Source organism: Spinacia oleracea, chromosome 1 (genome assembly GCF_020520425.1).
Source record: "Spinacia oleracea cultivar Varoflay chromosome 1, BTI_SOV_V1, whole genome shotgun sequence".
In the NCBI taxonomy this organism is placed as follows: Eukaryota; Viridiplantae; Streptophyta; class Magnoliopsida; order Caryophyllales; family Amaranthaceae; genus Spinacia; species Spinacia oleracea.
In genome coordinates, this window is record NC_079487.1 from 31,622,290 (window position 1) to 31,642,035 (window position 19,746).

Below are 19,746 nucleotides of genomic sequence, written 5' to 3' on the forward strand. Positions count from 1 at the left end.
TTAGGTAGAAACGGAATTGTAAATTCTTTTCATTTGTTCCTTTGTTTTCCTATTTCTTGTACCCTTTCTTATAGTCTTATTAAATTCTTTAGTGTTGACTTTTATACTTCGTTAGACATGTCTAATGTCACTAACAAGGTTCTTTACCATTTTAATTTATGTTGAATATTCTGTTTCAACTAGATGATCTTACCAGAAGCTTCTAAAGTTCTCTAAGTATCGATCTATTCGAATGTCTAGGGACTAGACTCATTCGAGAATTAAATGGACAAAGATATTAGGTTGTTAACCATTGGTAAGGCTGAGCGTTTAAACTCAATGCTTTATGATCTCAAAACTACATTGTATTTTGAATTCACAAGCACCAATTGGTTTGCCATTCGATTTTGATATTCGAAAACAACCATAAAAGTCGATATAAGAAACGTACATTTTAAATTGCTCACTTTCTCTCATTTCCGTGAATCGTTCTTGGATTCACTACCAATCGAGGAAATTTACTGTTTACCTTTCTAAAAGGATTTATTGCAGTGCAAGATATTTAATTATAAACAATAATTAAAACATACATTGAAGCATGCAAAGTCTAAACATTTATCATGAATAATAACTTGAAATTAAAGCAACCATGCAATTCAAACAAGTTATTAGCATTTTATTCGATTTTATTGTTCCGGCAGGTGTGAATAAAATGATTCCAAGATCCTAAAATCATTGAAGAACTAAGCACAGTTTGTCGACTTAATCCTAGAACATCTTAGGTAAGCAAAAGCCTTTTGCTAATAGTCTAGAAACTATTCTTGGTTGATAGGTACGTCTAAGAACTTATTAGGTAAACCTATCGAATTTGCCACGACATAAAAGGACTCCTTACTTATATCGTTGAGTTTCACCAAAACTAACATGTACTCACAATTATTTGTGTACCTTGCCCCTTTAGGACCAATAAGTAACACCTCGCTGAGCGAAAACTATTACTAGATTGATGTAAAGGATATCCAAGCAAGTGTATATTTTGGCATGGCACCTTTTAACTCAATTTTTAAGTTTGGAACTTAAGGCTCTTACTATGTTGGTTAGATTTTAAGTGAACTAAAATCCTTAATCATGCAACATAATCAAGCTTTTGATCTCATGCATTTTAAGACATATTTAAAACAATAAATAACTTAAAACATGCATAAGATATTTGTGATCTAGTATGGCCCGACTTCATCTTGAAGCTTTGACTTCAAAGTCCGTCTTGAAAATCTCCGTGGGAGGCACCATTTTCTTCAAATAGGATAAGCTATAACTAATTACAACTATTTGATGGTTCGCAGACCATATTTGAATTGAAAAATAACTTTGGTACTTTAGACCAATTACATTCAAATTAATGGTACGCAGACCATATTTTCTATCCTATTTGGGCCATACTAGTCACTTCATAACCTGCAAAACAGTACATATACAATATATACCATTCACCCATTCATTATCATGAATGGCCCACATAGCTGGTTAGTAAAACACATTATGCATCACGTAAACATTTGCAGCAATTAATCAAGGGCACCAATAATCTACCAATTATTCAGTCCTTATTAATTCTAATCAAGTTGTTTTAACCTTAAGGATTTGTAGACCTAATCAAGAGTTTATGACTAAAAAGCGCTCCCACTCAAACCAATAAATTCATATGCTTTACTAATTTTAAACATAAAATTGTATTTCTAGTCTAACCGGAAACATACAAATTTAATTAAAATTTAAAGCTCATATAAATTTATAATTGAATCCAAAAATTTAATTTAATTTCAGTCGCATTTAAATTAATTCATGATTTTAATTTTAGTAAAATAATTAGAATAAATTCCATTTATTATAATTATAATATTCAAAATTAAAATCCAAGAAATTAATTCAAATTATTAATTTTAAAATTAATTAAAATTACGTGAACTGAAATTTTCAAATTAAACATTCAAAACGATCTAATCGTAACGCAAACACCCTACGCGTTGCACGCCCATGGGCCGTACGCACACAGCCATTGCTGGCCATGTGCGCGCAGCCCATGCGCTCGTAGCATAGCTGCTGCTGTCCCAACGCAAGCCTCCGCATAGCGCCCATCGCACGCGAGCTATCGCTCGCAGCGCGCGCGCGCGACATCGCTCGCTGGGCGCGCAAGCTCGCTCGCTGCGCGCGCGAGCCATCGCTCGCTGGGGCGCGAGATCGCTCGCTGGCGCGCGAGATCGCTCGCTGCGCGCGCGCGAGCCATCGCTCGCTGGTGCGCGACATCGCTCGCTGGTGCGCGACATCGCTCGCTGGGCGGGCGACATCAGCGCGCGAGTGATGCTGTGCGCAGCGCTCGTGGCACGCGAGCTTGCGCTCGCTGCGCGCGAGGCTGCGCGCACTTGTGCGAGGCAGCGCGCGTTGTGGCGCAGCTCGCTTGCTGCCCACACGCGACTGCCTTGGCTCGCCCCTCGCCCATGCCCATACGTTCATTGCTCGTGGCACACGACACAAGGCAGGGCTGCTGCCTTGCGCTCGTGCACTACGCCCTTGCTCATTGCATTCGTGCCGCACGGGCGACGAGCTCCCTTGCTCGTCGTCGCATGCCCGCATTATACAACACCCCTTAAGGGTAACACGAAGCGTCCATTGCTTCGTGCGTGCAAGTTATTTGAACGAATCGCATAAAAAATTTAAAATTTATATTTAAAATTAATGACAAATTAATAAATCTTATTAATTTCATAATTTTAGGGCGAAAAATCGAAAATTTATTATCCAATTGATTTCCGATTGATATGGATTCAAGTCTAGGTCATAAAAATTTAAAATTTATCGTAAATTTACAATTTTTATGGTGGTTTTTAATCATAGGTTTCTAATTAAATTACAATTAATTATGAAAATCAAATTAATTCTAAATTATTCTAATTTTCAACAAATTAATCATAATTACAAATTAGATTGCATAATTAACAAGACTAGGCATTCAAACTTGTTAAACATATGCAGTAGGTCAATCAAAAATTCAAGATTTATCAACAAGAATCGCAAATATTTAATTTAACATCTTAAATTTACGAAATTTTGCATTCGAAAAACTAAAACCTTCGAAAAGTCATAGTTAGGCTTCGAATTTGAGAATTCTGGGTTCGGCAGAAAAATACTATTTTTGTCAAAATTTTAGAATGCCTTTTACATGCGGAATTGACACAAAAATCACTCAATTCGGATGAGTAATGAAGAAACTGCCGAAAAACTGCGTACGTATAATTAAATAAACGCAATTTGCAATTAATTAACAATTACGAAAATTAATCACCCCTTTTAATTCTTGCAAATTTGTAATATTTAACCATGTTCATGCAATTTAGATTATGAAAATAATAAGGGGCTCGTGATACCACTGTTAGGTTATGATACATATGACATTTACATAGATCATGCGGAAACAACCATTAACCCAGGAAACATATTATTTACACATAATCATATAGCATAATTAGATGCATACTCTTTGTTGCGTGCCTTCCCTAGCTGCGCCCGAACCGAACAAGAACAAGTCTTTTAGGACTCCAAGTGTCGTCCCTCCGTAGATAGTCCACAGCACGTCCGGATCCGCCTTAAGATTGACCAACTAGAACCGCCCTTAAGGTACTAGAAAATTCGGCACTTTTATGAGCAAGATGTGTTTTAATTTTCTCTCAAAAAACTCACTTTTGAATACTTTGAAACTTGTGTATAAATTATGACCCCTAGGCCTTTATTTATAGAGTTATGGAAAAGGAATCGTAATCCTAGTAGGATGCGAATTAATTAGAATTAGAATCCTACATGAATTCTATTTAATTAATTTATCCAATTAGGAATAGACATTTAATCATACACTGACTCTTGCAGATTCAGGAATCATGCATGAGCACAAACTCACACACACACGGCAGCCACAAGGGCTGCCCATGCGTGCGAGCAGCAGCCCGCGCAGCACGGCCCACGCAGCCGTGGCCTCTTGGCGCGCGCTGGGCCTGCCTTGCGGTAGGCCTGGCCGCTGCCTTGGCTGGGCTTTGTGGCGCGCATGCTTGCTGGGCGATGGCCCCGGCTTCGTGCTGGGCCTTCGTCCGGCAAGCCTCGTCCGATGCTAATTCGTACGATACGCTTCCGATTAAATTTCCATTTCCGGAATCTATTTCCGATACGAACAATATTTAATATTTCCGATTCCGGAATTAATTTCCGTTTCGAACAAATATTTAATATTTCCGTTTCCGGAATTATTTTCCGATTCCGGCAATATTTCCGATTCTGACAATATTTCCGTTTCCGGCAATATTTCCGATTCTGGTAATATTTCCATTTCCAATAATATTTTCCGATACGTACCATGTTTCCGTTTCCGGCAACATCTACGACTTGGATAATATTCATATTTCCGATACGATCCATATTTCCGTTTCCGGCAATATCATCGTTTCCGGAGTATTCATTTCTTGCCTGTGACGATCTTAGCTCCCACTGAAACCAAGATCCGTCGGTTCCGAATATTCATAGATGGAGTATTTAATGCCATTAAATACTTGATCCGTTTACGTACTATTTGTGTGACCCTACGGGTTCAGTCAAGAGTAAGCTGTGGATTAATATCATTAATTCCACTTGAACTGAAGCGGCCTCTAGCTAGGCATTCAGCTCACTTGATCTCACTGAATTATTAACTTGTTAATTAATACTGAACCGCATTTATTAGACTTAACATAGAATGCATACTTGGACCAAGGGCATTATTTCCTTCATTTGATTCGTATCACCCCGAGTCAGCAAGCTGATAGTAGCCTTGCTGACCTACTTTAAGGGTTTGAATCACGATTTTTGATTATACATTACCCCGAGTCAGCAAGCTGATAGTAGCCTTGCTGACCTACTTTAAGGGTTTGATTCGTATCACCCCGAGTCAGCAAGCTGATAGTAGCCTTGCTGACCTACTTTAAGGGTTTGAATCACGATTTTTTATTATACATTACCCCGAGTCAGCAAGCTGATAGTAGCCTTGCTGACCTACTTTAAGGGTTTGATTCTTCTGCTTTGAATTCCTCGACTTTCTTTCATTTCATGGACCATAACAGGCCTGGCTCAATCGGCCTTTTTGGGTTAGTGACTACACATAAAACTTTCTAAGGACGCTGGCGTTCCATGAATTTTTTAGCGTTGTTCCACCCATATCCATCAGCCTAAAAGCTCCTGGTACGATTTCTTCCCATATCTGATAAGGCCCCTCCCAGTTTGGGGTTAACTTTCCTTGGACCTTTGCCTTGCCTGTAGCTGCAGTTCTGCGGAGCACCAGGTCTCCTACTTCAAGCTGTTTGTGTTTTACTCTTTTGTTGTAGGCATTACTTATACGCTGCTTGTAAGCCGCCGATCTGATTTCTGCTCTGAGTCTGATCTCTGGTAGAAGATCCAGCTCCTGCCTTAACAGTTTACCGTTCTTGTCTTTTTCATAATGCTGGATTCTGAATGTAGGTAACCCTACTTCTGCTGGTATCACTGCTTCTGATCCGAAACATAGACGGAATGGGCTCTCTCCCGTTGCTTCCTTAACGGTGGTTCTATTTCCCCAAAGTATCTCTGGAACAATATCGGCCCAACCAGCCTTATAGTCGTCTAGCTTCTTTCTCATTGCTGCCAGTATCTGCTTGTTGGCAGCTTCTGCCTGTCCATTGCTTTGGGGATGACAAACAGAAGAGTAGGCAAACTTAACCTTGTACATACTCAAGAAACTTTGAACTGGCGAGCAATCAAACTGTACCCCATGGTCCATCACGATTGCCATCGGTAATCCGAACCTGGTGATTATATTTTTCCATATGAACTTTTTGACCTGATTTGCAGTTATCTTTGCCACCGGTTCTGCTTCTATCCATTTGGTGAAATAATCGACTGCCACTATCAGAAATTTTCTTCCACCGGATGCCGTTGTGAATGGTCCCAGAATGTCCATTCCCCACTGGGCGAACGGTACTGGATTTAGGATTGGCATGAGATCGTTTGCAGGACTATTGATGACTGCTGAAAAAACTTGACATTTTTCACATTTCTTGACGTATTCTTGTGCGTCTGTTAACATTGTCGGCCAGTAGTATCCTTGCCTTTGGCATTTTAGTGCAAGGGTTTTTCCTCCCTGATGATTTCCACACACTCCTTCATGTATTTCTTCTATCAGTCGTGCCGATTCGTATGCTGATATGCATCGTAAAAGAGGCAAGCTGAAACCCCGTTTGTAGAGTTGGCCTCTGATGATTACAAACCAGCATGAGTTCCTAATCAACCTTCTTGCTTCCGTTTTTTCTGTAGGCAGTGTTCCATCTCTCTTGTATGCCCACATAGTGTCATACCATTCAGGTTGGCTCGTGATTACCATGACCTCTTTCCCCAATACCTCAGTGCTCCTTCGATGCATGACTTCCATCATTACTGATTTTACCAGAGCACTTGAGCTGGCCAGTTTTGACAGGGAGTCTGCCAACATGTTCTCTGATCGGGGTACTAATTTTATTTCGAAGCTTTCCAACTGTGCCACTGACTGTTTAAGCTTTTCGGCGTATCATTTCATGGATTCTTCCTTCGTTTCATATTCTCCTGAGAACTGGTTTGCTACCAGCTGTGAGTCGGTTGTGAGTATGAGCCTACGAGCACCAGCTGCCGTGCAGATCTTTATGCCAGCGATTGCGGCTTCGTATTCTGCCTCGTTGTTTGATGCCTGGAAAGAGAACTTAATAGCATACTCGAACTGGTCTCCTTCTGGTGAGGTAATTATTACCCCTGCTCCTGCCCCTGATTTGGTGATAGAGCCGTCTACTGCTACTTCCCATTTTCCTTCTTTTATTTCCTCCTCCTGGTATGATGCTTCGACTATGAAGTCAGACAGTGCTTGGGCTTTTATAGCCATTCTGGGCCGATACTCCATGTGAAACTCTGATAGTTCAATCGCCCATTTTAGGAGTCTACCTGATGTGTCCATTTTTTGCATTGCTTTTTCCAGTGGGTAGTTTGTGAGGACTTGGATTCCGTGTGCATCAAAGTAAGGTCTCAGCTTTCTGGCTGCAATCAGTACTGCCAACCCCAACTTTTCTATCAAGGAGTACCTCATTTCTGCTTTGCAGGATGTGGCTGACAAAGTACACCGGTATCTGTGTTTTATCTTTCTCTATGATCAATACTGCTGCTACTGTGTGCTGAGAAGCAGATATGTATAGCTGCAGCGTGTCTCCTTCCTCTGGTCGAGCTATTGTGGGTAAGGCTTGCAGGTGCCATTTTACTGCCTCAAAAGCTGCTTTTTCTGTTTCTCCCCACTTGAATTTCTTGTTTTGTTTTAACACGTTGAAAAAGGGCAACGACCTATCTGCTGATTTGCTAATGAACCGGGTCAATGCGGCCATTCTTCCTGTTAACTTTTGCACGTCTTTTATGCAACCGGGTTCTGGTAGATTCATAATTGCTTCTACCTTATCTGGATTGGCATCGATTCCCCTTTCGCTTACTAGGAAACCCAAGAACTTTCCTGATCGGACCCCGAATACACATTTCTTGGGGTTTAACTTCATCCTGAACCTCCTCAGAGTTTCGAAAGTTTCTCTCAAGTCGTCGATGTGGTCGCTGGCCAATCGGCTTTTAACTATTGAGTCATCCACATATACCTCTATGTTCCTCCCTTTCTGGGAAGCAAATACCCTATCCACCAACTTCTAGTAGGTTGCTCCTGCATTCTTCAGCCCAAACGGCATAGCCTTATAGCTGTATACCCCTGAATCTGTAATGAAGGCGACCTTCTTTCTATCGGCCTTACACAAACTGACTTGGTGATACCCTGAAAAGGCATCCAGGAAACTCAAAAGAGCATGGCCACTTGTTGAATCTACTAGTCTATCGATTCGGGGCAATGGATAGCAGTCCTTGGGGCATGCCCTATTCAGGTTGGTAAAATCTACGCACATTCGCCAACTGCCATTTGACTTTTTTACCATGACCACGTTGGCCAACCATTCGGGGTAGTCACAAACTTCTATGAACCCTGCCTCCAGCAATTTTTCCACTTCTTCTTTTATTGCAGCATTTTTTTCATTGGAGAAATTTCTCTTCTTTTGCTTTACCGGCCTGACTGAGTTGTCCACATTCAGACGATGCACTATAATGTCCGGGCTGATACCGGGCATTTCATCTGCAGAGAAGGCAAAGACGTCTGCATGTTCTCGTAACAGGCCGATAAGATTGACCTGCTGATCTGCCTCCATATCGGCACCTATTCGTACCGTTCTTTCTGGAACTCCTTCTACCAATTCAATTTCCCGAGTTTCTCCATCTGCAGCCGGCCTTGGGATGCAAGCGGGCCTTTCATCAAAATTTTCCATGCTCAGATCCCCTCTCTTTCTTTTGGTTGGCATGTTTGCTTCTCGGGCAAGGTTGGTTTTTGGCACCATCCTTCCTGGTGCCTTTATCGCTGTCAGATAACACGATCTGGCAGTCTCCTGACTGCCATGTACCCTTTCTGTTCTTTCCAGATTTGAGAGATATATCATGGTCAAATGATACGTGGACACCACCGCCTGTGCGTCATGAATAAATGGTCGCCAATTATTACGTTATACGCTGCTGGTACTTTTATCACCAAAAATTCGACCATTAAGTCCCTGGCTGATAATATGCTGCCCACTTGAACCGGTAAACGGATACTGCCTTTTGGGTAGACGGTGGCCCCAGAGAATCCGATAACGGGATAGCTCACCCTTGCTAACTCTCCGTGATCTATGTTCAGCTGGGTGAAAGCTTCCCAAAATATGATGTTCGCAGAGCTGCCTCCATCAATCAGGCATCTCTTGACGGGGAAGTTTGCTATCTCGAGCTCCAGTACCAGCGGGTCATCATGGGGATATATAATGCCGCGGCAATCGTCCGAAGTGAACGTGATGACCGGTAGGGGGGTTGGTTCCGGCCATTTCCTTGCGTTATGGTAACTCACCAGGTGCCTGTGCTCCTCTAGATTTCTTATCGCCCCGCTAACTGTACCTCCATGCACGGGCCCTCCAGAGATCACCCAGACAGTGGGTCTTTTTCCCCTATCGGCCCCATCTTTGCTTGTTTCCGGTAATGACCGGATTTCTTGTCGGGATGGTGGTGCCTGTTCAATCCTACCAGTGGGCTGTGAATACCCCGGCTGAGTAGGTATATATGGGGCATGACTATGTGAATTGCCCTGTCTATTATTTCCTCCCTGGCCTTCCTGTCGAATCCTGTACTGGGATAGGTATCCCCTTCTTACCAGCTCTTCGATGTTATCCTTGAGCTCTTTACAATGCTCCGTGTAATGACCATGATCATTATGAAAAGCACAAAAATTCTTATTGTTACCTGGAGCATCCATCGGTAACGGTTTTCTCCACGCTGCCGATTTATTTACTGCGTAGATAGTAGCTCTGGCGGTGTTGAGGGGAGTGTACACCTGATAAGCCCCTACCGGCTGTTGTCTATTCGGATATCCCCCTCTCTGCTGATGGCCCTCCTTTCTACTGTTATCTTTTCGGTAATTGTGTTGCTGTATGGGAACATGATCCTTCCTGGCCGATTGTACTGCCTGATTTCCCCCCATGGGTGATATTAGCATCAGCTCATCACTTCTGATATACTCATTTGCTTTTCTCAAGGCCTCCCCCAGCGAGGTAAATGATTTTCTTCCCAGGTACCTTTTGAATTCGCACTCTTGCATCCCTCTCAACAGAGCCAAGACGGCTATTTCTTGCTGTAAATCTGGTATGGTGATGGATTCGTTGTTAAACCGGGTAAGGTACTCTCTCAGCGGTTCTTTCGGCCTTTGTGAGATTGACATCAACTCTCCAGATGTTTTCTTTCGTTCAACCTTGCTAATGAATCGCCTCACAAAGTCCTCTTGTATCTGCCGAAAACTGAATATCGATCCAGCCGGCAACTTCTTATACCAATCGGCTGCCACCCCTGATAATGTGGTTAGGAACACTTTGCACCACATGGCATCTGAGTCAGAATACAGCATCATGTGTTGTTCGAAAGCGGTGGAATGATTTTCGGGGTTAGTGGTTCCGTTGTATTTGCACGTCGGCATCTTTACTTTCTCCATAGGCTGTTCCAGTATACCCCTGCATAGTGGGGAGTCTTTGGGGTGTATGGTTCGCCTCATCGGCTCCTGGTGAGGTATATATCCTTCATATCTATTCCAACCCGGCTGTGGAGACTGCACGATGTACTCCTCGTGGTACGGTGTCGATTCCCTACCAGCAGGAACCGACCCTTCTTGTTCTGATACCGACTCTCGGCGTCTAGTGGACCTTTCTCTGCGCCGAGAGCTATGCCTTTTTCTTCTACTCGGATTTTCACTGTGTACAAGTATTGGTTCAGGTTGTGCTGGCAGTACCACTTCATGCTCCAGGGTTTCGTAGAGATTTCTAACCGGGATCGCACCCGGGCGACTGCCGGTAACCACGATCTGATTTCCCTTTGTCCTCCTTGAGGACAGTTCAGCCATTGCCTTCATGACGGCCGAAGCCGTCAGCAGCTGTTGTGGTGTGAACCTTTGTGACAACGCCGAGAGGTTGCTCTGAATCTGTGGGGGAGATGGGGAATCCCGTGCCCTTTCTTCCATGGACGTTTCGTCCTCTATGATCACGTCGTTCGGGTCTTCAAAACCTGGGGGGGCAATGCTTATCTGTCACTTGAGTGTTTTTGGGGGAGGATTGGTAAGTGGTGTGACTTGGCTGGTTGAGACAGGTAAGAGAGAAGGTTTGACTGTGGTGGGTTGTGCTACTGGTGTTGGTGTGATCACTGCTGATTGTGGGAGATTGTTGTTTTTTCTAGGTTTTTTGTTGTTGGTATCCATGATGGCTGATTTACTTGACAAGATTGGGAAGTCCCCTCCTTCTAGCGCCAATTGTTCCGGTAAGATTTGGGAACGGTTGGAGATGTCTTGCTGGTCGAGTGTTGCTGTTATCCTGATGATATCCTGCGCAGATAACAAAGATGAACTAGCCTCGAGGGTGATTCGAGAATCCCCCCTCCGATGCTAAAGTCAGGTATGATGAGTAATAAGTATTTTGGGTTTAGTGGAAATGATTGTGTTTGCGTACCTTTTTGTCATAAATGAAGCCCATATATATAGGCGCGGGTCGGGCGTACGGATAAATGGGTCCTACCCGGTTGATAGCGACCCGTTGACCTCTTGACTTGGTCACGTGCCTCCTCCCTACCGGCTTTTAAGAGATGCTGGTAGGGAATAATAGCTGCCGTTAAGGATCATTGGCTTTGTTCCTTAACAGCTTGGCGATGCTACCAGCCAGCTGGTAGCACACCCGTACATGTACTTAATTAGGGCTTGACCCACCAATAAAATTCAGAATAATACGTTGATTATACATTTATTTTCTTCAAAATAGAACTGAGAATTGGTAGAATTATGTACTTGAGTTTAAAAGTGGGGCTGATAAGATAATTCAGGAAATCATTCAATATGTATAAGTGTTTTCCCGGTGAGCTTATTCTCTCTGAAGGTGATAATGTAGGTGTTGAAGATGATAGCCCGATTTCTAATTAATGTGTAGTTTCTTCTTGGTATGTATCTCTTAGCCTTTTGCCAATGTTACATTTCCTGAGGTAATGTGATCTACAACATTTGGGGAAGGGGAAGAAATGCGATCGTGGATTGCAATTTGCACAATTATCAAGACTTGATACTATTAGTTAATAACTTAGTATGATTGTGTGCTTACGAATAACTACTTTCATTTCTTTTACATGTGTTATTTCATTTTAATAGTTTTGATTGATTATAAGAAGGTCGACATTTGAGGTTATCTGATTGAATGCGAGTCTTTTGTGATGGTTGATCTTTTTTAGGCTTGAGATATTGTGTGTTTCATAATTTACATTACAGACCCTCTACGTCCCTACTGAAAACTTTTTTACGTTGCTAAAGTTTGGTTACACGCTGATGTTTTCCCTACTAGGATGAAGCAGGTGGTTAGACTTTCTATCTATTTCTTTTGGTGCGTATTTTTTTTGCGTTTGAGATAATCTATTCTTAATTTCTACTGGGTGTTTGGGGCCAAAACTTATATTATATTTTTAAAAAAACTACTGATTAATGTTGGATTTGTTGTTTTTGGAATGATGTATACATTCTTTGCATAAACCTAAAAGTGTTCTATCTATCTTAGGGAATAATTAATGTGTGTGCCTCTATGCTTATTGATACTTATGTGGCGAACACTCTTAATAAAATCATTATTATCCCATGGTTTACATGACAATACTACTATGGTTTACATGACAATACTACTATCTTCAGTTGTTCGCATGTAAGTCATGTAGCTATGGTGAATTTTGGCTTTCAAGGTCCTCAAGGTCTTAATATGATGCATTCTTTTTTTCATCTCCTATTGTACAGGAATACATACACTATAATGTCTCTACTCCACGGAATTGGACAAGACGAGTTAAGAGATTTGAAGCAAAAGGTTGTCTTGGTAATGGGTTAAGGGTCGTTCTTCACAAACCGGCCCCGGCCATTATTTTCTGTAAGGGGTCCCAACATAAAAGACTACAAATTCAGAGACGCATGTCTTTGGCTCCTGGATCTCTCATATGGGGATCTTGGGGCCAAAAGGTACTGACGAACTCAACTAACGCAGGTACGAATGTACATTTATGATATGTTAAGCCTAATGCTAAATTTCCCATCTGATGGAAGTTGGGATAAATTATTAATCCATGTCACTTCCATTCTACCCACTACAATTATTAATTGGTTAAAACATATTTTAAATAGCATGTTTAATTTAAAGGTTGAGACACACATTGACACAATGACTAATTAACACTTTCACTACTCTTTGTCTGTTTTGGAAGCCTTGAACCTAAAAATCATGTTCGAGTTTGGTTTGATAATAATTATTCGAGCTCGAGTGTACCACGTATATTACCATCACTATTAATTACTTAATGTACTTCATGGTATTGTTCATGCTTATGGTGAAATTTCCATTTTGCGGAAGCTTGTTGTTTATTTAGAGTCCAACAATGCCAAGATTAACCTCATCAAGATAGAGTAAGAGAAGATCTCCATGGTGGAACGGAGTTATTGGAGTGCTGGTGTGACTAAGACTATTGGTCTTGGTATTGTAACACGTATCCTAATAATTCCTTACTTTTATAAAACCATTTTCCAACTTAAAATAAAGGAATTACCAAATCATTGCCGCCACCGTGATAACTAACATTCAAAACATTAAATACTAGTTAATGGCCTCCATACAATTTGGAACCATAGCGACCCAAAACCAAATACGTTTAATAAAAATCCATTAACTTAATAATAAAATAGTTTAAGTAGTCTAGACTGATAAAATAATAGCGTTTAAACAATGCAGGAGAAAATCAAAGCTCAACTATAACCCCATGCTAGATAACTTCCCTGGCAAGTTATCTTTACAAACCTGTTATTTAAAATCTACTCCCCAACATCGCAAATGCAATGGTGGATCATCATAGGGTCATTAAGGTGGAGGCCATGATCAAAGATAGATGAAGCACGAAGTCAGCTAAAGCTGAGTACGAACAAGCTAGAATGAAATCCTATTACTAACATGCTTCACTCAACAATAAATAATCCACATGCAAAAGCCATGTAATTAACAATTAACCATGAAGACAAGACTCGACTCTTGAAACAAAAAGTTAATATTTTGTTGGACCCTATCAAATGAAAAGTTAATATTTTACCATCTTAGATTCTTAGCCAACCAATAGATGTGATCTTTATTACACATAAGTATATATAACTTGGAACATCCAAACGTATAATGTACACCAAACTTTTTATATAATACTTACCACATATATGGTATTCAAAATAGTAACCCGATGCATCGCCCACGCACCACACATTAGTTATATTCTTCAATCAAGAATTCAAGTCTTAAAGGTCAAAACCCTGAATAGTATTTGGGACTGGTTACTTTTTTTTTTTTTTTTTTAAATAATATTACATTTATTAATATGATCGTTTAAAGTTAGTGTTGCTCGTTATCAAGACTCGTTTGATAAAAGCTCGTTTACATTGATATTGCTTGGCTCGGCTTGGCTCGATCTTGAATTTAAACAAGCTACTCGTGAGCTAAGCTCGAACAATGAAAACTTAAACGAGCAAAGCTCAAACAGGGAAATAAAGGTTCGGTTAAGCTCGACTTGAGCTCGAGCTCGAAAATTTCTTATTAAGCGTAGTTCGAACCACCAAATACTCGCCTTGCCTCGCCTCGCCTCGGCGCCCTCCAAACGACAAACTACATTTAAAAATAAAAATTGAAAAAGTTGAAACTCCGCCATTGATGTACTTGAGCAGCTTCCTCCCCCTTCGAATCACTAATATTTCTAAAATATTTTTGTTTGCTTGTTACCCTAAAGTATTTGATATTTTATTTGTTTTCATCCTCAATTTTCTTTATATACCAGTCTTAAATCATTTAGCTTTGTGACTTTTTTCATAATTTGCTAAATTAGTTATATAAATTGATTCCCCTCAAAAAAAAAAGTTATATAAATTTATTAATCTTTGGGGTTTGGGCCATCGAATTTTCATGCCCACCAACTGTTTGATGAAATTCCAAAGTGGGTTGTGATTTTTGGTTAGTAATTAAACATGAAATTGAGTTTGCAGGGTTGTTATTGGGTTTGTAGGGGCTAGAGATGGGGAGCAAGCCAGAAAAGAAGATTAAAAAACAAAGTCGGGAGCTCGTTGAATAGGGTATATTGTTCAATTTACTTGTGTTTTTACAACTGAAGCTCTTTCTTCAAGAACTGCATAATTGGAGGTTGCAATTTGATCTTGTTAATTTTGCATATAACCCTTTGTTTTTATATAGTTTTGATAATCTTTAAGTATTAAATAGGTCTATTCTGTTAGCATGGTTTATGAACGGACTAGAAATTTGGTTATATCTGTGTGCAAAGCAGATTGTGGCAGCTTATATGCATTGCTTGTGCTGATTTGAATGTGTCTTCATGTTTTCTTAATTTAAATTCAGGGAGGAGTGACTACTTGCCATAGGGATAGTTCTTAAACTGCTTGTTCCCATGGGAAAAGCAGGAGAGAGGAAGAGTGTTCTATTTTTCTCATTGAAGGGGAGTAAGATGGTGGAAATGTGTTGAATATTGAGTAGTATGGGGGATGAATCACAGGAAACTAGGAGTATACTGATTTCATAATTTTAGATTAGAAGGGATAGTGCTATAAAAGGTACGACATGGTATAGATCTTCAATTTCTTTTGTCCAGCCATTACCATAAACCCTGTAATTAGTATAATACTTATTGCACTTGATGAGAAGTTGTGATGAATCTGATCCTTGACTGTTAAATTTAAGCATTAAGAGCAGAGCCACAAGGCCATAATCCTACATTCTTCTCACTAGCTAACAACTACCATCATTTGATCGCCCCCCGCCCCCTCAGTGCAGTGCTCACTCAGACACTCATACATTAACAATGGGTTGTTATAATCATAAATATAACAGATTTACAACATTGGGAAATATCAGAAAAAGGCATGTTTATACTAGGCATAGTAGCTGTGAATCAGATACATGTTTTTCATACTAGCCTCTCCTTGGATGATGCCTTGGGTTTAATGTACAAATTGTCATTTTCAAGATATCCAACTCGTTAATCAGAACATTGATTATCTTTGATGCTTGTTAAAGTTCAAGCTGTTATTGTATTTACTGCTTTTTAGTGATCTGCAAGGCATTTTTGCGTTTGATTTTCTCAAATGAATAAGACAATCTCGTCCATTTTTTTGCAGACTGTAATCTGATTAACTTAATTCAACACTTTGCCAAATCTTTATTTTTAACATGGAATTGTAGCTTGCTATATTGTGTTGAGGTGAGTTCCATTTTCCTGGTTATTTTCATGATCTTACATCACACATGCTTTTTATGTTTACTCCGTAACTGCTCCTTTTCCCCTATTATATATTTTACTAAAAAGTGAGGAGCAGGGGGATAATATTATAACTTTGTATATTTTGATATTACAAGTCAAAAAAAGGATGCCATGGCAAATTGCCCAGAAATAGCAGTGGAAATTGACATGATGGTATTAGTTACACTTACTGGCCCCACCTATCTGACATTCTGACCATGTTAAGGACTTGAAATATGAGCACAGCGGAAAGTAAATCACTAGCTAGTCATTCCTTCTTTGCTTGCTTCTTCCTTTGAAAATACTCTACGATGGCCACTGGCATGGTACTCACTGTTGCTCAGACACTACTTTCTGCACTGCAAACTAAGGAGTTGAGAGAACTTTGCTCCTTGTTTGACCATGAATCCCAGCTTGCAGACCTCGAGCGCACTGTTGAAACCATCACACTGCGTACTCTCCTCTGTCCATGTTTATTTCTTGATCAAGTATCTTGGCAACCAAATGTTGCCATCATACTGGAAAATTGCAGGCGTTTACGAGTGTTGGACTTGAATGGGCTTCACATAAGTGCTTTACGCAATACATTAAACAATCTGTCACATTTAAGGTATCTTGATCTCTCTTTCAATTTTGACTTGAAGAGGCTTCCTAAATCTATTTCCAAGCTCTATAATTTGCAAGTATTAAAGTTAGAAGGTTGTGCTAGACTAGAGGAATTGCCGGAGGACTTGAGAGAATTAGTTAATCTTAGGCACCTGGATATAACTAACTGTTATTTATTGACTCATATGCCTGCAGGAATGGGTAGTTTAATTAGTCTTAGGACACTGTCAATGTTTATTTTGGGTGGAGGAAGTTCTGATCAAGTGCAGATAGATCAGCTTAGAGAACTGATGCCTCTAAATAACCTTAGAGGTAAACTTAAAATTATATTTAGAGAGGGTTATTCGTACAATGCAACAAATGCTGATGAGGGATCATCTTTGTTAAGCAAGAAACACATCAAAGCCTTAGTAATAGAGGAGGATGAAGCTAATTACAGAATACCAATTATACTTGATGAAAGATTACTGGAATTCCTCCAACCCCACCATGATCTTAGACTGATTAAGATTTTTGGATATATAAGCATCCGATTGCCAGATTGGGCTGCAGCAATTGCGGCCAATTTACCACTACTTGTTAGAATCTGTCTGAAGCATTTTGAAGGGTTGCAACATCTGCCGCAGCTGAGCCAACTCCGACATCTCAAATTTCTTCAACTCGAGGGCATGCCCAATGTGGATTACATGGAGTATGATAAGGGTACTATTCCTTTTTTTCCTTCACTTGAGGAGCTTAGTCTGGGGAAGTTTCCAAAGTTAAAGGGATGGTGGAGACTAGAAGTAGGGGAGGAAAGGGAAGCTGTCATCCCTGTATTCTCTCGACTACATTATTTGACGATCTTTAATTGCCCAAATTTGACATATTTTCCTGGAATTCCACACGTGAAAGAAGTGAGTCTGACGAAATTTAATGAAGCACTGACATTTTGCAAAGCAAGTCCAACCCCTACTGATCATGCATCTTCCTCTTCTGATATTGGTTACGACAATAAAGTTGGTGATGAAGTTATTTCTTTGAATACTTTAGATATAGACAATGTGGGGTCAGTGAATTATGTTTTTGGGGAGTCTTCAGAAAGTATTAGATCTCTCAAATTAATCTTATCTGAGGTGGAGAGTCTGTCCAGCTTTGCAGAGAGTTACGTAAGGCTTGCATTGTCTATTGAAAAGCTAGAATTTAAGTATTGCTTGAACCTAAAGAGTCTGCTGGGAGGAGGATTAGAGCATATGGTCAACTTGCAGAGTCTCGTTATTAAAGAGTGTTGTAACCTGGAATTGGAAGAAGATGAAGATGGGATGCCATGGAAAGCCTTTCATAAACTCATTCACTTTGATTTATGAGTTCTTCCAAGGGTTGTAAAACTGTCAAAGGGGATTCAATACTTGTCTTGTCTTGAATTTCTAAACATTCACAATCTCGAAAACTTAGAACAACTTCCAGAATGGCTCCATCAACTCACGTCTTTAAGAACACTATGTATGAGTCTTTGCCCTAAAGTGAGGTCGTTGCCAGAATCAATAAGCCGCATCCCTTCCCTCACATCTCTTTCCATATCAAATTGTGATGGGTTGAGGTAAAGATGCCATCAACCAGACGGAGAAGACTGGCCCAAAATATGCCATGTCCCAAATTTAAAGGTTGATTCTGTCTGACTCCACTGCTTCCAGAGTTCCAGCTCATAGCATCAGGTATTAGCACATATTCTGTTCAATTATTTTTAACTAATTATAGCACAATTTTATGATAAATGTACGTCATTTTCTGTAGCTTATACTCTTTGTTTACTCTGTCTATGGCGTACTAAATTGTGAATTTCGATTGTTATTTTATTACTCAATTAGGAATATATGTAAAAGTTATATGTTGGTGTTGCTATTGATAGATTCATGTTTTTGTCTGTTTATGCATTTTAATTTTTCTAGAAACACAGAAATTCATAGATGAATAAGCAATTAGAATGAATGACAATACATCCTTTAACATCTTTGGCTTTCTGTTTGGAAATTTTTGGCCTTTTGCGACTGGTGTGGTGTTAATATTGCATTGCTTTATGTGTGTCACATTCACTCCCTTGAATATGGAAAACAGGACTTTGATATCAAAAAACTGAAGAATGTCTTTCATCTAGACCCTGCTTGATCTGAAGACAGGCTGCTGTTGTTTCCTCCTGCATGCAGTATTCAGTTGTTCATGTCTGTGTACGTAGCTTCCTTAAACGACAAATATGTACCATATTTTGGTTACAGCAACGACAGTACAAGCACAAATGCCTTCATTGTAGACTTGTAAAGTGGACAGTTGAAAATGAGCAGGAGATGATTTTCAATAGGAGGATCAGTAGATGCTTACAAGTTCAAAAATGTTCGGTTTTTGGACTTAAATCACTCCATGAGAGACGAGATAGAGGGATTCGATCTTGTATAAAAAATGTTCTTGTATTTATATGTCTATTGAACTAGTCTTTCTCATAAACTTTTGTGTAAGACTGTCTAACGGTTAGACCATTTTTTTGGTACTAACTAAACTAGTGTAAAACATAACTAAAAGTAATAAAATTATAATTAATTGAATAACAAAATAGTTAAGGTATAAAGATAAATAGTTAAATTTATGAGTCGAATAGTTATTATTTTTTAACAAACTTATTATTAACTAAAACTCATAAAATCTTAACTAATTGATCTCATTGCTTAACTAATCAGTTTCATTGTTTAACTAATTGGTTTAGTGCTTAACTAATTAGTTCGGTTGCATAACTAATTGGTTTCATTGCTTAACGAATTGAATTTCAGACTTAACTAATTGGTTTCAGTGGTTAACTAATTAGTTGTTCCAGTGTATAAAAGTGGTCTAACCGTTAGACCGTCTTTCCTAAAAGTTTGTAAGTCTTTTTTGTCTTTGTTGGCCTTGTGCATTATGGAAAGTTCTTCTACAGCCTGTTTTCCTATGTAAGACGTTACTTGTATTAGTTTTCTAAACAACAGATACGTACCGAGTAAATAGGTCTGGAGGTCCCTAAACTTTGCCAAAAGGAGCAGTTAGGTCCCTCAAGTTTCAAAAGGAGCATTTAGGTCCCTCAAAATGGATGGAAAACGCTGCTTTTTGTTTTCCGTCACTAACGGCTGTTAAAATTCAATTAAATTAAAAGGA

At 39.8% G+C, this 19,746-nt stretch overlaps 1 protein-coding gene across 3 annotated transcripts; it reads left to right on the top strand.

The window, feature by feature from the left end:
• Nucleotides 1-13,990: 13,990 nt before the first annotated feature.
• Nucleotides 13,991-19,163, top strand: LOC110775528 (putative disease resistance protein RGA3). 3 transcript variants are annotated; one of them, XM_056835235.1, is made up of 3 exons: nucleotides 13,991-14,876; nucleotides 15,866-18,284; nucleotides 18,685-19,163. In XM_056835235.1, the coding sequence occupies exon 2, from the start codon at nucleotides 16,299-16,301 to the stop codon at nucleotides 17,934-17,936; it is 1,638 nt and encodes a 545-aa protein (XP_056691213.1). In that variant the 5' UTR covers nucleotides 13,991-14,876; nucleotides 15,866-16,298; the 3' UTR covers nucleotides 17,937-18,284; nucleotides 18,685-19,163. The 3 variants fall into 3 exon arrangements, with proteins under 3 accessions (XP_056691213.1, XP_056691214.1, XP_021835825.2); XM_056835236.1 differs by having other exon boundaries at nucleotides 13,991-14,809; XM_021980133.2 differs by having other exon boundaries at nucleotides 13,991-18,284.
• The last annotated feature ends 583 nt before the right edge of the window (nucleotides 19,164-19,746 follow it).

Bases quoted from the DNA above. Each gene is read 5' to 3' on its own strand.
- LOC110775528 (XM_021980133.2), top strand. From the start codon at position 16,299: ATGGCCACTGGCATGGTACTCACTGTTGCTCAGACACTACTTTCTGCA.